At 46.8% G+C, this 20,543-nt stretch overlaps 1 protein-coding gene across 6 annotated transcripts in view; it reads left to right on the forward strand.

Annotated features, from left to right (window-relative positions):
• The window catches only part of LOC109906670 (B-cell CLL/lymphoma 9 protein-like), a 105,238-nt gene that overhangs the window by 76,226 nt on the left and 8,469 nt on the right, over positions 1-20,543 (forward strand). For 2 of the 6 annotated variants that reach the window (XM_031792337.1, XM_031792336.1), the window contains exons 3-7: positions 4,275-4,350; positions 10,358-10,740; positions 12,760-13,073; positions 16,117-16,227; positions 16,959-17,121. In XM_031792337.1, the coding sequence (XP_031648197.1) occupies positions 10,430-10,740; positions 12,760-13,073; positions 16,117-16,227; positions 16,959-17,121 (899 nt within the window). In that variant the 5' untranslated portion in view covers positions 4,275-4,350; positions 10,358-10,429. Of the gene's footprint in view, positions 1-4,274; positions 4,351-8,278; positions 8,320-10,357; positions 10,741-12,759; positions 13,074-16,116; positions 16,228-16,958; positions 17,122-20,543 lie in introns of those variants that run through there. The other 4 variants (XM_031792341.1, XM_031792340.1, XM_031792338.1 and 1 more) reach the window with 3 other exon arrangements.

The raw sequence follows: 20,543 nt of genomic DNA on the forward strand, positions 1-20,543 counted from the left end.
TCCAATATCAGCTGTGACAGCTGTGAGCAGTCAGCCGCATCTCCTAACCAGCCATTAGCCGACTCAGCCGCTTGTCTCCGGCTGTTCTTTCTGCCCATCTCCATCAGTTTAAAATGTTTATTTAGCCGTGCTGGGGTGTGTAGACAGGGGTTGGGTTTCTGTTGTTACAATTGTTTAAATATTGGAACGGCTCACAGTGCGAGTGAAGTGGATCTGTGTCTTTTCATTTCGCATGTAAGAACAAGCAGGCCGTTTTTATATCATTTTATAAACCATGTAGCGAGCCCCTTTAAACTACTCACGGGCTACAAGTAAGTGAGAAGGGGTGTGTGGGAGGCAGAGTGTGTAGGCTGTGTGTAAAGTTGTCTGAGGAGTAGGTTAAAGATGGTTTCATATAGGCCAAGTGTGTGTGCCCCTTACTGCCGATATGAAAATGCAGATCATTGTGCATTTATATTCCTTACTACATTCCTCCTGCCCAATCGCAGATATACCTTTGGATATGAGAAAATCTGATATTTTCTGCAGTAGCCATTTCTATTATGCAGTAAAATGTTTGAAGTTAAATTCAAGGGACAGGTTTTCATCCTGGGGGGGGGATTCTCTGTATCGTGATACTTGCCGGGTAGTAAAATATATATTATAAAGACTGTATTTACTACCGGGGCGGCAGGTAGCCTAGTGGTTGGAGCATTGGGCCAGTAACCGAAAGGTTGCTAGATTAAATCCCTGAGCTGACAAGGTAAAAATCTGTCTTTCTGCCCCTGAACAAGGCAGTTATCCCACTGTTCCCCGGTAGGCCGTCATTGAAATTAAGAATTTGTTCTTAAAACCTGTTGTGACTAGGGGGCAGTATTTTCATTTTTGGAGTAAACGGGATATTTTGTCAGGACAAGATGCTAGAATATGCATGTAATTGACTACTTAGGATAGAAAACACTCTAACGTTTCCAAAACTGTAAAAATATTGTCTGTGAGTATAACAGAACTGAGGTTGCAGGCGAAAGCCTGAGAAAAATCCAATCCGGAAGTGCAAATGCTTGTCTAGCTTTGGCTGTGAAGCATATTTTGAAAATCTGAGATGAAAGGGTGATTAACAAAAGGCTAAGCTGTGTCTCAATATATTTCATTTGTGATTTTCACGAATAGGAATATTTTCTAGGAATATTTATGTCCGTTGCGTCATGCTAATTAGTGTCAGGCGATGATTATGCTCCCGCATGCGGGATGGGGAGTCATTATAGGTATTAACTGACTTGCCTTGTTAAAAGTAAAATAAAATACTGTAAGTCGTTCTGGATAAGAGCATCTGCTAAATGACTCAAATGTAACGCATCTTTAGTAAAATGTTGTTATTGTGACAACCCCACTCTTAAAATAGGAACATTTTCTTGCTGTTTACTCAGATTTTCTGTGCAAAGATTTTGGTCCCCCTTCTTTTTTTTGACCCTCATCAGTTTGCGTCCCTGAAGGACAAGGGAGTAGGCAACAGCACAAACAGATCTGGGACCAGGGTAGTTCAGGCCTAAGTCGAGGTCAAAGCCATTTGGCGTGTAATACAGAGTAAAGCCAGGACTTCTCGCTAGTATTGTGGCAAGGAAACACATGGTTTTAACCTCTTTAGGAAAACAGCCCTAATGTTGTCATCCAAGCTATAGCACACAATATTGTATATGCTGCAGGTTTTTAAAGGACCAAAGAGTTTTGTCTGCTTCATGTAAAAAATAAATAATAATAAAAATAATAATATTTTTTAAAAAATGGTGATGGAAAGAATACCACAATACGGGTATTGTCACAGCCCCCAGAGGGTGTTGCACAGGGTTAGGTTTACCACGGGATTTGTTGGTAAAATGTTTGTTGTGGGTCTGCTTGTCTGTTGAGGGGTATTTGTAGGGTTTTAGTTGGTAATAGGTTTAGTGGGCTTTGGTTTGTCAGTAGCTTAATCTGTTTAGTGAGCTGTGTTACTGTGTGTGAGTCTTTTGTCTTGTGTAGGGCTTGGACAGCAATCCGTTTACTGAGTTAGGTTTGAGTATCTCAGCTATGATACGTCTGCGTGTGTTGGGTCTGAGAGGGAGGCACATCTGCTGATCATGCTCCTCTCATTATGTATGAAGCGATGCAGTGACAACCCCTCCTCTCTGCCCCTCTGCTCTGCCGCAGTCAAGCCGTAATGCAGCCCCTGTGACTGGGATGTCTGATAGCCCTCGGTACACTTGAAACACACACACACATGCTCATAAGCACACATGCTCATACACTCAACGTATGTACGTACACACACATTGATGGGGCTGTGAGTGGTGCTGGATATGGTGGCGTCTTGTCATTGAGTGGTACATTAGCTCTCTGCGTTAATGTTTTCTCTTCCCCCATCTGCACATCACTGATATTATTCTAACGATACGGTCTCACCCTCTCGCTCATGAGATCAAATCCCAAAGCAGATTCACTCTTTCCACATACACCGGCACCCCCCTCCCCCCTGCGTCGGCCGTGCGCAGTAGATCACCTGCTTGGTGTCCACGGACCGCGCTGATTCAACATGTAGGACTGTAATAGATGAACAGGTAATAACGCCCAATATTCTGTGGATGGCCACCAGTCGCTCACTGCCGACATTCCTGTTGGTCCGCCTTCCCTCTTGGAATGCTGCCTTTCTTCCTCCGTTCCTCCCTGTAGGTTTCATAGCTTTCACCAATCCACTCGTGTCAGATCAGTGATGACTTCAAGGAAGGATGCATTTTCAAAGTATAAGAAACACAGCCGCCTTCTTCACTCTTCATTTTGATTTACATCAAATGATATTTCTTAACTGCACACTAGGAGACAATTGGCTATGGTTTGGGTATAGCTTTCTGTGATCGTCTGGCTGCTTTGTGGACCTTTTTTGTTCATTCGGCACTGTTGGTAGATTGTCTTAGAACCGTGATTGGCTGCAGATATGGTGACCTATTAACTGTGTGATGAGCTGACCCCGACAGTGTTGGGGCCAATCAGAATGTCTAACCCAGAACCAGGGCCAGCAGACCTGGGTCAAATGCTTTCATGCTTGAGCTGAGCTTAAGTATGCCTGCCTGGTACACTGTTGTTTCATGTTGGTTTCAAGTTAGTTTGTGTCCGGCTGCTACTCCCTGGCATCAGGCTGATGGCGGTGCAGGATTGCTTGTTGGGACACAGATGAGGCACATGCATGACTCAGACCCTCACACACGTTGTAGAGATGTACACAAACACTCGCACCTCTTTACAGATGTACTAAATGCAAGCGCGAAGATATGGCTTACACACACACACACACACGGTGTGCAGATTAGAGGAATTAAGTGAGTGTGCTGGCGCTAGGCCTGACCTGCTCCGGATGATCGTCTTTGGCAGTGCTGATGAGATTTTGGCCCTGGCCCCACAGCCACTGTAAGCAGATTAGCTCACCCACTGAAAGGTGAACGCTGAACTGCCACACAACTTTTATCCACACACACACTTGTCCACACCAGCGTGTGTGTGGGAGAGAGTGGGGATTACATCATCTGACATGGGCATCTCTCCATCATGTTCAGAACAGGGCTACGTCACATGACAACTTCAGTTCCACTTTGCTCTCTTCACTCTCCTCATTTTTATTTTATTTATTTTACCTTTATTTAACCAGGCAAGTCAGTTAAGAACACATTCTTATTTTCAATGACGGCCTGGGAACAGTGGGTTAACTGCCTGTTCAGGGGCAGAACGACAGATTTGTACCTTGTCAGCTCGGGGGTTTGAACTCACAACCTTCCGGTTACTAGTCCAACGCTCTAACCACTAGGCTACCCTGCCGCATGGCACAGTTTGATATGCGTTTTAGAGTTGATTTCAATAAATCTCTTTTTAAATTGCTGCTGTGAGCGGGTAGACCTAATAGGAAATGTAATTAACAAACCAATTAGAATGTCTGGTGGAGGTGTTCTGTTTGCACGTTATGTGGTAAAGATATGATGCCATGTCATGGTTTAAATGACATTTTTAATGGTCTTCCCTTTTTGGTTTTCCTTCATGCTATTCCTAATCTTGTATATTTGTACATGTGAATAGGCCTCATTCCTCCTATACTGAACTACTAGCTGTCTAAGTGCTGCTGTTGTGTACTGCTAAACCGAAGTTGCATTGTATCGCGTAAAGGGGAGCCGCTCAGTTGCCTACCCGCAGCTCTATCTGCTAAGCCTGTGTGTGCGTGCCAGCCATGTTGGACAGTGTTGTGATTTGGTGAGTGATGTCTCTCTCTTTGTCTCCAGCAACGTTGGGGATTTGACGAGCGCGGCCCATTGCAATGCAGACATGGCCACGGCTATATCGTGACAGAGGGACATGGTGAGTGCTACATACACACACACACACACACACAGACAAGCCGTTGGACTGCAGGGGGTTGAGAGGGAGGAGGGGGTGAGCATTAGCCTGGTGAAGCAAGAGCTGGGGGATGGAGGGAATGGAGAGGAGGGTGAGCAGCACAGGGTTGGATGAGAGGAGAGGTAGAGAGTAAGTGGTTGGTAGAGGGAGCACATCCAGTTTTCCTCCATCTTTGTCCCTGAGGCACAGACCCTAGAGGCAGTACAATGTGCCTTACTCCCTGTAGTTAGCTCAGTCGGTCGGTCGGTCAGTGGCTCAGATGAACATCTGCCTAGGCCTCTCTCTGTGACATTGGCTCAAAGGCGCCTGCGGATATCTGGGTATCTAGATTAGAACGCAACATGGAGATCTCAGAGTTCAGCCTCGTTCTTTCCAAGGCATGCGCTTGGACTTGGGGCATCCTCTATGAAAGCAATACAATGACTTACTTTTGAGGATGGTGATTTCAAAAGTTAGTTGCCTGTCCACAGAACAGCGGTTCCCTGGAATGAGTCCCCGACGTTAACAATAATCAATTTCCTCGAAGAAAATTGGCAACAAAGAACTGTATGTTCAGAAGTAAAAGCCTCCTTATTCTCCTTCATCCTTGAACCAAGTCTGAGTATATATATTTTTTGTACCCAGAGTATGTAATACTCGCCTGGAATTAAGGGATAGTTGGCTTTTAAATATGTTTTACCTTATTTTCGTCTTACATAGGTTGTCATTTCATCCAAACCATTGGTTATTTAGCAATGGCCAGAATCTCCTGGCTAGCATTTGTTTTTGGCGCGTGTTAGCAATGCTAGTGGAAGCGGACTATCAGTTAGCGGTGCATTATAGCATTGGCTGCTCTTAAAGTCCCAAATCACCATTATTATCATTTTGGGCTTGGCGAAAAATGTTAAAATATGCTAATTTCGATCTAAAATTATGTTTTAGACTCTAGCTTTCATGTCTGACTCATTCTGAATGAAGTGTTTTCAGTCTCATCTTAGACCCAGTGGTTAATGACTGCGAGCAACCTTTTACATGCATACATACATACGCATACACACACACTGAGCCTGGCCAGAGGAGAGTAGAAGTGTGTCATCCTCCCGAGGGCGTGTCAAGCTCCTTGCGCTCAAACTGTGGTTTTAAAGTTCACTGGGACTGGAGGTGACACCATGACATTTGTCAAGACTGACAGCAACCGTTAGCCAGTGAAACGGTTTGGTGTGATGTTAGTTTGGAAGAGGATCATAATGTATGTCACCCTACTTTTATAAAAAAAAAAAAAAAAATGTGCAGCCAACCAGTTAATGTCCCTGGCCTCTTGAAATGTGAGCATTACAGATGTAAAATCAGCTGAAATCCAAGGTTTCCGCCTTGAGTAGACAGATAGATCGGGAAGGAGGTTGGATGGGACGACCGGCAGGCAGGCAGAAAACACACTGACCGAGGCTTTGCAGAATGACTTTGCCCTGTCTGTGTGAAGAAGAACCCACCCAGGATTGTCTTGAATCTGAATCTGGCCCATTTTGTTCCATGTGTAGCACTCTTCTACTCTTTGGTCATACATTGTTATTGTGTGCGTACATTTGTACGTGTGTGTGTGTACTCATACCCATGTGATAAATGCACACAGGTTTGTGTCTGGTGGGACCGTCAGTCTTTAATCCTGAGATTTTGGCCAGGCTTGTTTGCATGTGTGTGTGTGAGCCTTTGTCCCTGCAGGCAGCCAAGCACAGACCCAACACAGAGAGAGGGGGAGGGGGAGGGGGAGAGGGAGAGAGAGGGAGGCTATATCCTCACTACAGGAGGGATGGAGGGAGGGGGAGAGTCTCACTGATCAGTAGTGGCTTTGCTTCAAAATGGAATTTACATAATATGGCTGGTAGATGCTGGTGGGCACAGAGAGGGTGTGTGTGTAGCCTACGTGCATGTGTGCTGTGTACTGTGTGGTCCGGAGAAATGGGTCCCTCAGAAAATGGAGATCTGTGTTTGTGAAACATCGGAGTGTAATTCTGGATCCATATTTTCCATTCATGCGTGCCTATTGCATAACCACCACCAGGTTACATGCACTCTCTGAGATTTGTTGGTTAGACTAATTCTATCCAGCACCCCCCTTATTCAGGATATTTCCGTAGTACGCAGTACGTCCAGGGGGATACTTCACACAGTTGCATGATGTTTATCTGGTTTTCAGTAGGATAAAAAGACCTGCTTTGGTGTCTTCGCGGCGGGTTTATGTGGAGCCCTCGTCAAGGTCAATTTGAGAGCGCTCGTCTCCTTGCTGGGAATATGGAAATGAGTGCTCTTTGAGAGCGGGGATGTTGCAACGCTTTGCACAGCCCTCCAGCAAAGCAAAAAAAAAATGTGAGTGGATGGTTTCGCTCTCTCGTTGACTCTCTCCCTCTCTCCCCGCTCGCTCTTCTTCATTGACTCTGTTTCTCCCCCTCTCTCGCTCACACAAACAGTTACACAGAGACCGCTGTTAGAGTAAACAACAAGCGGTTGCAGTTCATACAGGGCATTTAAGAAGACACATTAGCTATTAGCATGGAGCCCCTGTGGCACCACAGCAAAGCAGACTGCTGGAGAGGGTCTGTTCCGTCTTGTCTGTGTGAATGGCTCTCTGTTGTTGAGCTGGGCCGATGGTTTGTTTAAATTCTTCCAATTAGTTGCTGTGACCGCTAGACTGAGACGAACCGGCTAGTTATCGGTGGGAGATGATGCCGGTGGGTGAGAGCCTGTCCCTTTCCTCCTCGTCTCCCTCGCGTGCTCCTCCTCTCTCTCCTCGTTCTCCCGCTTTTCGTCTTTGTCTCTTTCTAACCTTCTTTCAGTTCCACTCCTTTTTCTCTCTCCATATGACCCTCTCCCTTTCTCCCCTCCTTTCCCTCTCCTTCTCATACTCTCTCTCTCACCATCATCAAATAAAGTGCCTGCGATTTTGGCTTGTTTTCTAGTCCACTGCAGAGAGGGGCATTAGCCAAGGTACCTTGACCTGACCCGGCCCAGTAAAGGCTCCTGCTGCACCGATCTGTAGTCAGGGGTTGTTATGTCCTGCCCTGACGCTAGACCAGCAGGCCTGATAAACTGTATCGTCCCGTTATTTAGTCCATCTCAGATCTCACAGGCCAAGGGAGGGAGTGGAAATAGCTACGGCATTCTTGCATTCTCTGTGTGTGTGTGTGTGTGTGTGTGTGTGGGGTCGGTCGATGTTTGTTTGAATGAGGCTGGTTGGGGGGGGGTTTGTGGTCCCCCTGCCTCTTTCCCAGTGTGTCTCCGTGTGTGTGTGGGGGTGGGTGCTTGTCTGTGGAGCGGCACGGTTCGTTCAAACACTCCCGAGTTGTGTTGGGAGTCGTTCAGATTCAGACACCAGTGGCGTTGCCATGGTGACCGTGTGGGTGCATGCTCGTTAGTGAAGTGTAATGTCTCGGTCTTTCTCTCCCCGGCGCAGAAGCTCAACTGACTCCAATGCCTCTGCCGGTGCTTACCGCACTCGAGTGGTGGAATGGAAACAGTTTTTTCTCTCTTAGACTCTTCATGGCCTTATACAGACATGGGTCTCTGCCTTTTTGAATATCATGAACATACTGTGTTTAGGAGAGGGCAGAAACCTTGCCTAGGTATACTGGCCTGGGTTGTGTTCATTAGGCACAAAATGTATAAAGGCTCCAGTGAAACGGAGCGGTACCATCTGAACTTGTCCAATAAGATATCTTATGTTTTCCGTTGCACTTCCTTTTCCGTATGTTTTCTGTTGCACTTTTAAACGGCGTTCCCTAATGAACACAACTCTGTGATATAGCTCTTGTCATTTTGTAGCCGATGGACACACCAAGCCCACGTGTCTGCCGGTTAGAAATGTTTTGTGATGATGTGCTCTAATGAACAGAACCCTGTTTTTTGTTTTTCTCAGTCATCGATGGGAGAGGTAGAGCCGGTCAAGGCTTGCTGCTGGTGAGCTCACCCTTCTCTTTCACAACCTCCCAACCCGACTCTTCTCTTTCTGGGTTTTGATTACCACATTTCCCCCCCCCCCCCATGAGTAATGTGTCCCGCTGCATACCCAGGAGGGCACGGATGTGTCAGATATAGCAGGACCCTCCCCACAAAACCTGACTCGCACACTCCGATACTGAGCCTGTTACGTCTGCGGAGATGTGCTCCCATTGCTGGGCTGTATTCATTAGTGCACACCATAGCCAAATGTAGCAAGACACGGAAAGTGTTTTTGCAATGAAAATAAGAGTTTCTTATTGGTTATCTTTATAACTACAGGCTCCCCGTTTTCAGTCCGTTTGCTTCCGTTTTGATGTCTAGCTAAAAGCACCCTGGTTTCTTGAGTCCGATCCCATCCTCGTCACTAGATTTCACGTATGGTTTGCACGTCAAGCTAGGAGGGCTGTTGATCTAGTTTATTGAGTAGTGTATGTCACATTTTTACCTTTTTAGTCATCTCAGAAGCCAGAACCAAATATATTATGCCCTGGCAGGCAACTAGCTTTTTTCTGGGGGGAGGTTTTGATTGTGAGTCTAGTGTTGAATTGTGTTTTGGTGGTTGTGGCCAAGCTGAAGTTTCAGCCGTAGTTTCATTTGGATGATTCTCTCACGGGTTTCAGTCTCCTTTAGCCAGAGATTCTCTCACGGGTTTCAGTCTCCTTTAGCCCTTTAGCCAGAGATTCTCTCACAGGTTTCGGTCTCCTTTAGCCAGAGATTCTCTCACGGGTTTCGGTCTCCTTTAGCCCTTTAGCCAGAGATTCTCTCACAGGTTTCGGTCTCCTTTAGCCCTTTAGCCAGAGATTCTCTCACGGGTTTCGGTCTCCTTTAGCCAGAGATTCTCTCACGGGTTTCAGTCTCCTTTAGCCCTTTAGCCAGAGATTCTCTCACGGGTTTCGGTCTCCTTTAGCCAGAGATTCTCTCACGGGTTTCGGTCTCCTTTAGCCCTTTAGCCAGAGATTCTCTTACGGGTTTCGGTCTCCTTTAGCCCTTTAGCCAGAGATTCTCTTACGGGTTTCGGTCTCCTTTAGCCCTTTAGCCAGAGATTCTCTCACGGGTTTCAGTCTCCTTTAGCCAGAGATTCTCTCACGGGTTTCAATCTCCTACCCTTTAGCCAGAGATTCTCTCACGGGTTTCAGTCTCCTACCCTTTAGCCAGAGATTCTCTCACGGGTTTCAGTCTCCTTTAGCCAGAGATTCTCTCACGGGTTTCAGTCTCCTTTAGCCCTTTAGCCAGAGATTCTCAAAACGGGTTTCAGTCTCCTTTAGCCCTTTAGCCAGAGATTCTCTCACGGGTTTCAGTCTCCTACCCTTTAGCCAGAGATTCTCTCACGGGTTTCAGTCTCCTACCCTTTAGCCAGAGATTCTCTCACGGGTTTCAGTCTCCTACCCTTTAGCCAGAGGGGGCTTATGGAAGCACTTGCATCATCGTGAGCTATCCTGAATATTTTATGCTATCTTGACAGTGCAGCTTTATGGAGGAGTTTTCTCAGAGGACAGGGAACTGTCTCGTGATAGTGATTCTCAGAAAAATGGCCCTGGGGAGGAGGAGGAGGAGGAGGAGGATGACACGCCAAACAAGGTTACACAGGAGGAATAGGCCTCTCTATGTCCGTCCATACTAGCATACCACTTGGACTAAAGCCATGCATTAGGATTGAATACTTAGTAGAATGTTAGTGTGGCTATTCAACCAGAGCCTCTGTCTGTGTTTCTCAACCCCTGGTCTATGATACTGTTGTCCTGTCAGTTGGTGGACCGGTCAGCAGTATCCAATGCTATGGAGCGGTGCAAAGTCAAACCAAGTAAGCGGTCATGATTGGTTTAGTTGTCAATGTCACCCGCTTGTTTTGAGTGACGCGAACCATCTAAGGAGATGTTATAATGCCAGGGTTGCCTGATACAACGGGTGGCCTTCCAAAATATGCACACATTGTGAAGTTTCTTAACATTTTCTCCTGTTTTTCTTTTTTCCTTCCCTCCACCCCTGTCTTTACCAGTGTGCCCAAGGACTGTGAGAGCTCCTTGAGGAGACTCCAGGCACACAGCACCTCACACGTACTGACATCCAGATGATGCTGGAGGTGCAAGAGGAAAGAGCAGCAGGAAACTTTAGCCGGAAAGAGCGCGTCAAGAAGGAGCGGGACGAGGCAGGCCCAGACAGTGGCCGAGCCAATAGCCACATTAACCCCTCCTCTATTAACCACAGCCCCGCCCCTAACTCCGCCCTTGCCGGCACAGGCCACAGGAACACCCGGGCCAAGGCCACACCCTCGGCCAGCCCGCACCAGCACTTGACTCCGCCCTCTGTCTCCCTGGGATCGCCGTCAATGCATTCCAGCAATCCCAAAGTGAGGAACTCCCCATCGGCTAACACGCAGAGGTGAGCTGGGTCCTTGTCTGCTATTATGTCTCTCTCTTGGCTCTTTAAAACAGGGGAGCAAATCAACTTTTAAGGACAAATGATCCTCCATCCCTGCTTGACAACCTGTCAATTCCACTGCATAATGAAATGAGTTTGAATGCCTTCCACATTGTCTCAAAAGCAATCGGGCTGCGTATCTCAGAAGATTGCTAGAGACCATCTCAACGTGGTTCTTGAGAGGTTTAACACTTCTCCAGGCGTCATGAGATCGGACAGTCTCTGCAATAGAGACGACCTAGAACGAACCCTTTGTCCTTCTCTGATTAAGACCACCATGTTGCCTGCCATGCCGCCTGACTCTCCGTTCTGTGTTGTAGTTTATAGCGTGGTATTTATTGAATCCGGTCTAGCGGTTGGATCTAAGTCCTCCGCTCCTAAACCCGCTAAGAGATCAGGCGAGCTCAGATCTATCAGATGTATGTATGAGGTTACACGACGACCAGACTTGGTGAACTACTCTGGCCTATTAAAGCTTAACCTAGTGCAGCAGGTCCTGGCTATGCGTGAGCCCTGGAACAGTGACCTGAGTGTCTCCACCCCGCAGCTGCCTCTCTGCCAGCCCATCCCGGCCCGGCCTGTGCTGACTCAGGCCCTCTGGGGCTAGTATAAAAGCTGCAGCTGCACTGCCAAAGCCCTGCTGGGGCCCATCTCACAGTAGGCACGCCGGCCATACTGGCCTAACATTTGGCTTCGGATCCATATTGGCTCCGGTTTTGGCTGCGAGGCCATTTTGGCTGGGTTTTTAGAATAGTGCTAGGGCTTATGTTTCACTGCTAGCTGTAGAGGAGAGCTCCGTTTAAATGGAGGATTGACTGGGGCCTGGTAGGGCCCTGTTTGGAGCTTGTTGTTACTCCCATTGAGTGCTGTGACGCTGCAAATGATCTTTGATCTGTCCGTGGACTTTTAGCCCAGTGCAGTGGTCATGCTAAACGTCCTACCGCCAGCAATGGATTCCGGCAGTGTTCTCGAGCGACGTTAGTGTGAGACGGAAGAGGAAGCGATGGTTCAATGAAAGTCCATGAACCAAGTAGACCAGACCCAGCTGTTATTGCGTTGGTGTCTATAGAAGAGACTTCCAGTTAAGTAGACCGGAACTGACAAAACATTTTTCAATGCCTGAGTTCACTATCTTCATTTATCCACCATCTTTGGTCTGACTACCCCTCCCGTATCTAGTGCTTTCCTGTGTTACGTTCAACTTCCCCTTTCTCCTCCGACTTCATCGTGTCGGCTACAGAGCAGCCCCCTTTCCCCTGCTTTATGCATGTGTAACTGGTCTCCATGGCAACGAGGTGAGTTGTGTTCCTGTCTCTAGGTTTCGGCCCAGCACAGGGAGAAATAAGGCTGTGTACTTAAAGTGCCTACTTTAACAAGGCACCGATTATATATTAACACCCCCCTCCACCTCCCCTGCTGTTCCCAACTCTGTCAACAAAGAAAGGGTGAGGACTGGAGGTGGCCGTGTTTACCCTTTATTAGTCACTCACCTGTGTGCGTCATGCCTCCCCGGCCAGGATCTGGGCTGTGTTCATTAGGGCACGCAACAGAAAATGAAAATAAACGTTTCTTATTGGACAAGTCCATGAGTCCCGCACTGTTTTAGTCCATTTTCTAACGTATTTGGTGCCTAATGAACATGACCCAGCTGCTGTTTTAAGAGTGCTGCTTTCTCAGGGTGGGGAGCTGCCATGTGCCTCCCTCAGCCTCTGGGAACTAGTCTCAGCCGTAGTACTTGCCCGTCTGTTCTCGCTGCAACGTTTATGTAAGAGAATATTAACGACTCTTCTGTGATTTCTCATGTGATGTTGATAATGACAGCGGTTGGTGGTTTAATGTAAAGAATAGGTGTATTAGTTTCTACTGTTAAGCGCATGTGATAAGAATTGCTTTTGGCATATTTTTTTTTTTTGAGGGGGGGAGCAGCAATGACATTGTTTGATGTCCCCCCACTAACCCTGGTTGTCTCCTCTCCATCAGCAGTCCCAAACAGAAGCAGGAGGCCATGGTGCGCTCTCCACCCGTCATGTCTCCCTCCAGCGCCGCCCAGATGGACTCAAAACTACCCAATCAGGGAAAGCCAGGGGGCGCGGGCAGCCAATCGCAGCCCTCGCCATGTGACCCCAAAACTCTAGGCCCTAAGGGGCCCATAGGGAGCCTAGGACTAAAAAACGGACAAGGCCTGATTGCAGGCAACGGGGCCAAGGGCAAAATGAAGAGGGAAAGAAGCACTTCGGTGGAGTCGTTTGAGCAGCGTGACACGGGGACGTCCAACAGCGAGGGGGATCAGAAAGGTAAGGCCGAGCCCTCCCCTACAACTAGTGATGGTGCCATCGACAGGTTTAGTCTGTCAAGCCAGGGTAATGATCGACATCCTCTGGCACCTACAGTATCACTACATCATAATAGTCTCAGAGTTCCCGATATGCACATGCTGCTCTTACTGTCACGTAGGTAATTTTCTCCAGAATCTCAAGGCATTTTTTTGTTTTTCACCTTCAACATCACCTTGCTGTTGCACCTTCTTCTCAACGGTCCGCCGTGACATCAACTAGTCAGAGGGGTAAACTCGGTGTCAAAATACAAGGACTAGGTCTTGGATGTTGAAGTGCAATTTATTAACTCATGATATGGCGTTGTCTGAGTGGGCTTGTGTCAGTGGGAGTGTATTTATGGTCTGTCTGTGTGGGGTTTACTCTCTGTGATTTGTGACGGATGTAGACTCGTGTCCTTATAAGATGGCTCCCAGGCTTATTGGCATGTCACGATGGCCCCCAGGACCCCAGAGGGAATGGCATTAGTCACACTATTCTTGGTAGCTGTCGCCCTAGTAAGAGGGAGCATGTGTGTATATAATATATATGTGTGTGTGTGTTCCTCCTCGGGGCTGGCTGTAGTGCTGCATTAAGACATCCACAACCCTGTTTATCTCCTGGTGGAAAAAACTCTGTGTGGGCTGGAGCCTTGGAAGAAACCATTTCACTGTGTTAAAGGGGGTGTCCAGTCATTTTCCCCTTAGTTTTCCATTTCACTGAGACCTCTGGTGGTTACAACTGAGATTGTTGTTACTGAGCAGGATCTGGTTCTACTTCTTTCATGATATGAAATCATATAAATGTGAACAGTATTTTTCTTCAGTATTGAGCCTACCACAACTAGATATTTTATAGATGAATTAAAATGACAACCCTAGTAAAAAACAACAATTTTAGTGTGGTAAATGGTAAAAGCATGTGAGAGCAAAAGTGTATGGGTGTAGTGTATATTAATAAAATACACGGTCCCAGAATACCCCTGCAGACACGTCAGTTTGATTCCTTAGTGTTAATGTAGGTTGTTAGGTAATTGTTGTTTTTTATTGACATGCTTTAGGTATGTGCCAGTGGCCATTTTGTTTGTGGCATGTGCGTCTGATGGAGCATGTGGATCATTCTGCACAGGGAGCTTCCACTCCATGTCCATCTTCAGCTAACACACACACACACACACACAAACACACACACCTCCCCACCTCATAAAGTTTTCAGGCTCTATGCCTCGGGGCCTGCAGTGCACTCCTCACAGCTGCTTGCCTGGAGGGGCCCACAGGTTTGGGTCTGGCGGTGGGGACAGAAGGTTCTGCAGTTCTGAAAGCGAGTCGTCTGGTGTGTCGACACTGCACACTCCTAGTGATGTGCGAGACTGACTTTAAAGTATACATACAGCGGCGGACCGGGAGCTTTTGTAGGGATGCAGATAAAGCCCAGTCCTGGACTAAAAGTACGTGAAATGGAGACTTATTGGAGAGCCTCCAGTAAGCATGTTGCTTTAACCCGGTTCTCATTTACAACTGCGACCTGGCCAAGATGAAGCAAAGCAGTGCGACAAAAACAACAACACAGAGTTACACATGGGATAAACAAACGTACAGTCAATAACACAATAGAAAAATCTGTATACAGTGTGCAAATGAGGTAAGGAGGTAAGGCAATAAATAGACCATAGTGGCGAAGTAATTGCAATTTAGTAATTAACACTGGAGTAATGGATGTGCTGATCAGGGTGTGCAAAAGAGCAGAAAAACAAATATGGGGATGAGGTAAGTAGTTGGTTGGATGGGCTATTTACAGATGGGCTGTGCGCAGCTGCAGTGATCGGTAAGCTGCTCTGACAGCTGATGCTTAAAGTTAATGAGGGAGATACAAGTCTCCAACTTCAGGAATTTTTGCAATTAGTTCCTGTCATTGGCAGCAGAGAACTGGAAGGAGAGGTGGTCAAAGGAGGTGTTGGCTTTGGGGATGGCCAGTGAAATGTACCTGCTGGAGCGCATGCTACGTGTGGGTGTGGGTGTTGCTATGGTGACCAGTGAGCTGAGATAAGGCGGCACTTTACCTAGCAAAGATTTATAGATGACCTGGAGCCAGTGCGTTTGGCGACAAATATGAAGTGTGGGCCAGCCAATGAGAGCCTACAGGTCAGTGGTGGGTAGTCTATGGGGCTTTGGTGACAAAACGGATGGCACTGTGATAGACTGCATCCAATTTGCTGAGTAGGGTGTTGGAGGCTATTTTGTAAATTAATCCAGGGGTAGGCTTAATCTGGGTCAGGGAAACCAGCCTTTAAAAGTTTAAGATGCTATTATTAAATGAGGGACTGTGTGTGACACATTTTGTGCGTGTTTGGTTGTCTACATGTGAGACTTTGGGGAAAGAGGTACAGGGTCATATTCGGTAGGCACGAATCGGAAGAAAACACTCAAAAGTGAAATGAGTTGTACGATCTGAATGCTCGTATTTGTTTTTCGTTGCACAACGTTTTGCCTCATGAACACGACCCAGGCCCACCCCTCAGTGTCCCGCTGGGCTCCCTGTAGTTGTTGTCTGTTTTTAAAAGACACCGGGCTAAATAATTTACATTCACCCCCCCCCCTATCTCGCTCTCCATGAGATCAATCTGGACCGCCCATTTTACCCCGCATGCCTCACTGGCAGCTCGTCTCCCTCCACTCATTGGCCCACTGAGAGCATTGATCTGAACTAGTGAATAGGCAACACGTTATTTGGTCGTAAAGTGTTATTGCTGTCGCCTAGCCTGGCCCCAGGTCTGTTTGTGCTGTATAGCCAACTCATATCGTCATTGTCCAATGGATTTAGCAAGACCGCACAAACGGTTCTGAAACCAGGCTACAAATGCTGCGTCACATTATTGTAAACCCCGGAACACCAGCTTGGCCTAAATGTGTTGTTCAATTCACTTGTGCATGACAAAATCAGTAAGTTGTAATGAGTACAGCTTTATAAGTGTGCTTGATTGACACTAGCCAGACTTAGCTCATTCATCTCTCTCTCTCTGGTGTAGAGCTGGGCAGCCGAGCCAAGAGGCTGTGTGTAGCTGAGCGGCGGCAGCCCTACAGTGGAGCGGACTGGTGCTCTGGGGGCGAGAGTGACGAGGAAGACCCAGGGTTCTTTAGTAAGTACTGTAGCTACCTGGTCAACTGGTCCCAGATCTGTTTGTAAAGTCTAACCAACTCCTATGGTCACTACCACAAACGGTCCTCTGGCAGCGTTTACACAGGCATCCCAATTCAGACCTCTTTTTCACGAAATTATAATTTGACCAATCGGATCAGCTCTGATAAAAATATGTGAGAAGATCTGATGTGATTGGTCAAAAGACCAATTAGTGGAAAAAATATCAGAATTGGGCTGCCTGTGTAAACTTAGCCGAACAAATCTGGGACTAGACCAGTGAACTGGGGTTGGGAAGGAACAGAAGCGTGATTTGCTGTGAGTGCTCCCCATGGTCCTCCTAAATAACGCTGAGAAGATTACACAGGCCTAATGGTCTGGGGCCGTATGTGTCAAGCGTCTTGGAGTGCTGATCTAGGAGCAGTTTGGCTATTTAGATCACAGTGAATAAGATTACATGGATAGGGTTGAACTGATCCTAGATCAGCAATCCTATTCTGAGATGCTTGATCTCATCTGAATAGTTCCAGGTTGTATTTATTGCAGTGAACTGATTATATCTGATCTCACAACGCCCCCGGAGAAGTGTTTTAGCGTCTCAGGAACCACATATAGTGATATTTTGAGATGCACATTGGAGACAACCTGAAACAACACCATTGCTTATGAACATCATGGTCTGGTCCATAGTGTTCTCTCATTCACACCCCTACTCTCTGTTTCCCTCTCCAGACTGCAATTCGATAGAGATGAAGCCTCTGGACTCCAACAACGCGCTCAGCTCGGCCACGTCGACCCACAATGCCGTTGGAGGGCAGAGCATGGAGCTGGGCGGCAGCGGTCCCAAGCCCGGGTCAAAGGTCGTGTACGTCTTCACAACAGAGATGGCCAACAAGTAAGCTAGCTCTGGCTGTTTGTTTGTATGGTTGATTGGTCATTGTTTATGATCTGTACATTAAAGTGTACCACACCCCGAACTCTCTGGTTTTAACAATGGTCAGAAACTCCCCCAGGCCAATGCTTCTTTGACCAATCTGATGCTTTCAAGTCTGACAAAGGAGGGTGCAAGTTCACACTCCTGGAGAATGGTCGAGACGAGTGAATACATTGAAAATGAAGTGAAGTCACTGGATGGAAACCTTAGTGTGGGGTGTGTTGCCCCCTTCCCTCCCCACGCTTCAGAGAAATCTAGCCAGTTCCCTGTATCTGACCCGTACACTACCATCTCCTCCTCACACCCCCTTTACCCCCCCACACACCCTTGTCTGCCCTGAGTAGCCTAGCCAGCCACCTTTTCAGTGTGTTCTGCCAGTCACTTACAGACTGACTGTGAGTAATGGCAGAGGGTCACCCAAACTCTGGCCTGTCCCCTAGTGGGGGGTGTTCTCATTTGATTGACAGGGGATGACAACAAGGTGTCTCTCTCGCTCTCTTCCCCCAACCCTTGTCTGCCCTGAGTAGCCCAGCCAACCCCCTGATCAGTGTATCGACCTCTGTATGCTCGGCTATGAAAAGCCCACTGACATTTACTCCTGAGGTGCTGTTGTACCCTCTATAACCACTGTGATTATTATTTGACCCGGCTGATCATCTATGAACGTTTGAACGTATCGAAGAAAGATCTGGAATTAATGTCCATGTACTCTTGTGTTCTCCACTTGGCATAGCCAGATGAGGATTGGCCACCTCTCAGAGCCTGGGTCCTCTAGGTTTCTTCCTAAATTCCTGCCTTTCTAGGGAGTTTTTCCTAGCCACTGTGCTTCTACATCTGCATTGCTTGTTCTTTGGGTTTTTAGGCTGGGTTTCTGTATAAGCACTTTGTGGCATCTGCTGATGTAAAAAACGCTTTATAAATACATTTGATAGATTGGTGATAGATAACAAGAGGCAATTCCAGCCCTGCCACTCGTGCCCCTAACCATGGAGCTTTCAACTGTTTAGTTCACCTGTGTACTTCAGCTGGCTATTACTGGTTTATAGTTGCTTGAACTCCCTCCCAGAACACATTGGCTGTATTTACACAGGCATCCCAATTCAGATGTCTTGCCCAATTATTGGCAAAAGTGCTGATCTGATTAGTCAGAAGTACAGTCGTGGCCAAAAGTTTTGAGCATGACACAAATATTAATTTTCACAGTCTGCTGCCTCAGTTTGTATGATGGCAATTTGCATATACTCCAGAATGTTATGAAGACTGATCAGATGAATTGCAATTAATTGCAAAGTCCCTCTTTGCCATGCAAATGAACTGAATCCCCCAAAAACATTTCCACTGCATTTCAGCCCTGCCACAAAAGGACCAGTTGACATCATGTCAGTGATTCTCTCGTTAACACAGGTGTGAGTTTTGATGAGGACAAGGCTGGAGATCATTCTGTCATGCTGATTGAGTTCGAATAACAGACTGGAAGCTTCAAAAGGAGGGTGGTGCTTGGAATCATTGTTCTTCCTCTGTCAAACATGGTTACCTGCAAGGAAACACGTGCCGTCATCATTGCTTTTCACAAAAAGGGCTTCACAAGCAAGGATATTGCTGCCAGTAAGATTGCAACTAAATCAACCATTTAACAGATCATCAAGAACTTTAAGGAGAGCGGTTCAATTGTTGTGAAGAAGGCTTCAGGGCGCATAAGTAAGTCCAGCAAGTGTCGGGACCGTCTCCTAAAGTTGATTCAGCTGCGGGATCGGGGCACCACCAGTACAGAGCTTGCTCAGGAATGGCAGCAGGCAGGTGTGAGTGCATCTGCACGCACAGTGAGGCAAAGACTTTTGGAGGATGGCCTGGTGTCAAGAAGGGCAGCAAAGAAGCCACTTCTCTCCAGGAAAAACATCAGGGACAGACTGATATTCTGCAAAAGGTACAGGGATTGAACTGCTGAGGACTGGGGTAAAGTCATTTTCTCTGATGAATTCCCTTTCCGATTGTCTGGGGCATCCGGAAAAAAGCTTGTCCGGAGAAGACAAGGTGAGCGCTACCATCAGTCCTGTGTCATGCCAACAGTAAATCATCCTGAGACCATTCATGTGTGGGGTTGCTTCTCAGCCAAGGGAGTGGGCTCACTCACAATTTTGCCTAAGAACACAGCCATGAATAAAGAATGGTACCAACACATCCTCCGAGAGCAACTTCTCCCAACCATCCAGGAACAGTTTGGTGACGAACAATGCCTTTTCCAGCATGATGGAGCACCGTGCCATGAGGCAAAAGTTATAACTAAGTGGCTCGGGGAACAAAACATTGATATTTTGGGTCCATGGCAGGGAAACTCCCCAGATGGGCGGACAAACAACAACCCACAAATTCGGACAAACTCCAAGCATTGATTATGCAAGAATGGGCTGCCATCAGTCAGGATGTGGCCCAGAAGTTAATTGACAGCATGTCAGGGCGGCTTGCAGAGGTCTTGAAAAAGAAGGGTCAACACTGCAAATATTGACTCTTTGCATCAACTTCCTGTAATTGTCAATAGAAGCCTTTGACACTTATGAAATGCTTGTAATTATACTTCAGTATTCCATAGTAACATCTGACAAAAATATCTAAAGACACTGGAGCAGCAAACATTGTGAAAATGTATATTTGTGTCATTCTCAAAACTTTTGGCCACGACTGTAGGGTTGCACATTTTGGGGAATATTCCGATGTGGAAACTTTCTGTGAGAATATATGGAAATTAACAGGAATATATGGGAAATGTATGCAAATGAATATTATTACCATTTTTAAAATGTAGATGTTCGCATTGGATATATTTACCATATCATATGGAGACTGAAACAAACCTTTTACCTTATCATAAGTAGACATAATTGCAAATTATTAAATCCTTCCAATAGAAATAAACAACCACATTTAGTTATGAGTTGACTCTTCACATGAGATGATTTCACTGAACAACAAAATTAAGGGAGTATTGAATGATCCTCAATGAGCCATCGCATCTCCCAAAAACGTTTTCCACATGCATCTGTAAAATGATAGTCTAGAAACTAAAGCTTTGGTTGTCTTTCTCTCAGGCTTGTTTTCTCCCTGGACCTCCTCAATGTCCACCTCTTGAACATCAGACTCTGAGGCCTCATCTTCACTGTCACTTTTCCAATCTAGTTGAGGATGGCTCGTTGTCAGGCTCACCAAGACTCAAATTTCACCGGATGGCCACACATTTTTCAACCCTTGTATTGGTCAGCCTGTTGCATACTTTGGTGTGTGTGTGTGTGTGTGTTCCTAAACAAGGACCAGTTGCGCTCTGAGGCAGCTGAGTTTGGTGGGATTTGGAGGATGATGGAGGCAACAGGGGAAAGATCCACAAAGTCCCT

This window comes from Oncorhynchus kisutch, linkage group LG16 (genome assembly GCF_002021735.2).
Source record: "Oncorhynchus kisutch isolate 150728-3 linkage group LG16, Okis_V2, whole genome shotgun sequence".
NCBI classification, from domain to species: Eukaryota; Metazoa; Chordata; class Actinopteri; order Salmoniformes; family Salmonidae; genus Oncorhynchus; species Oncorhynchus kisutch.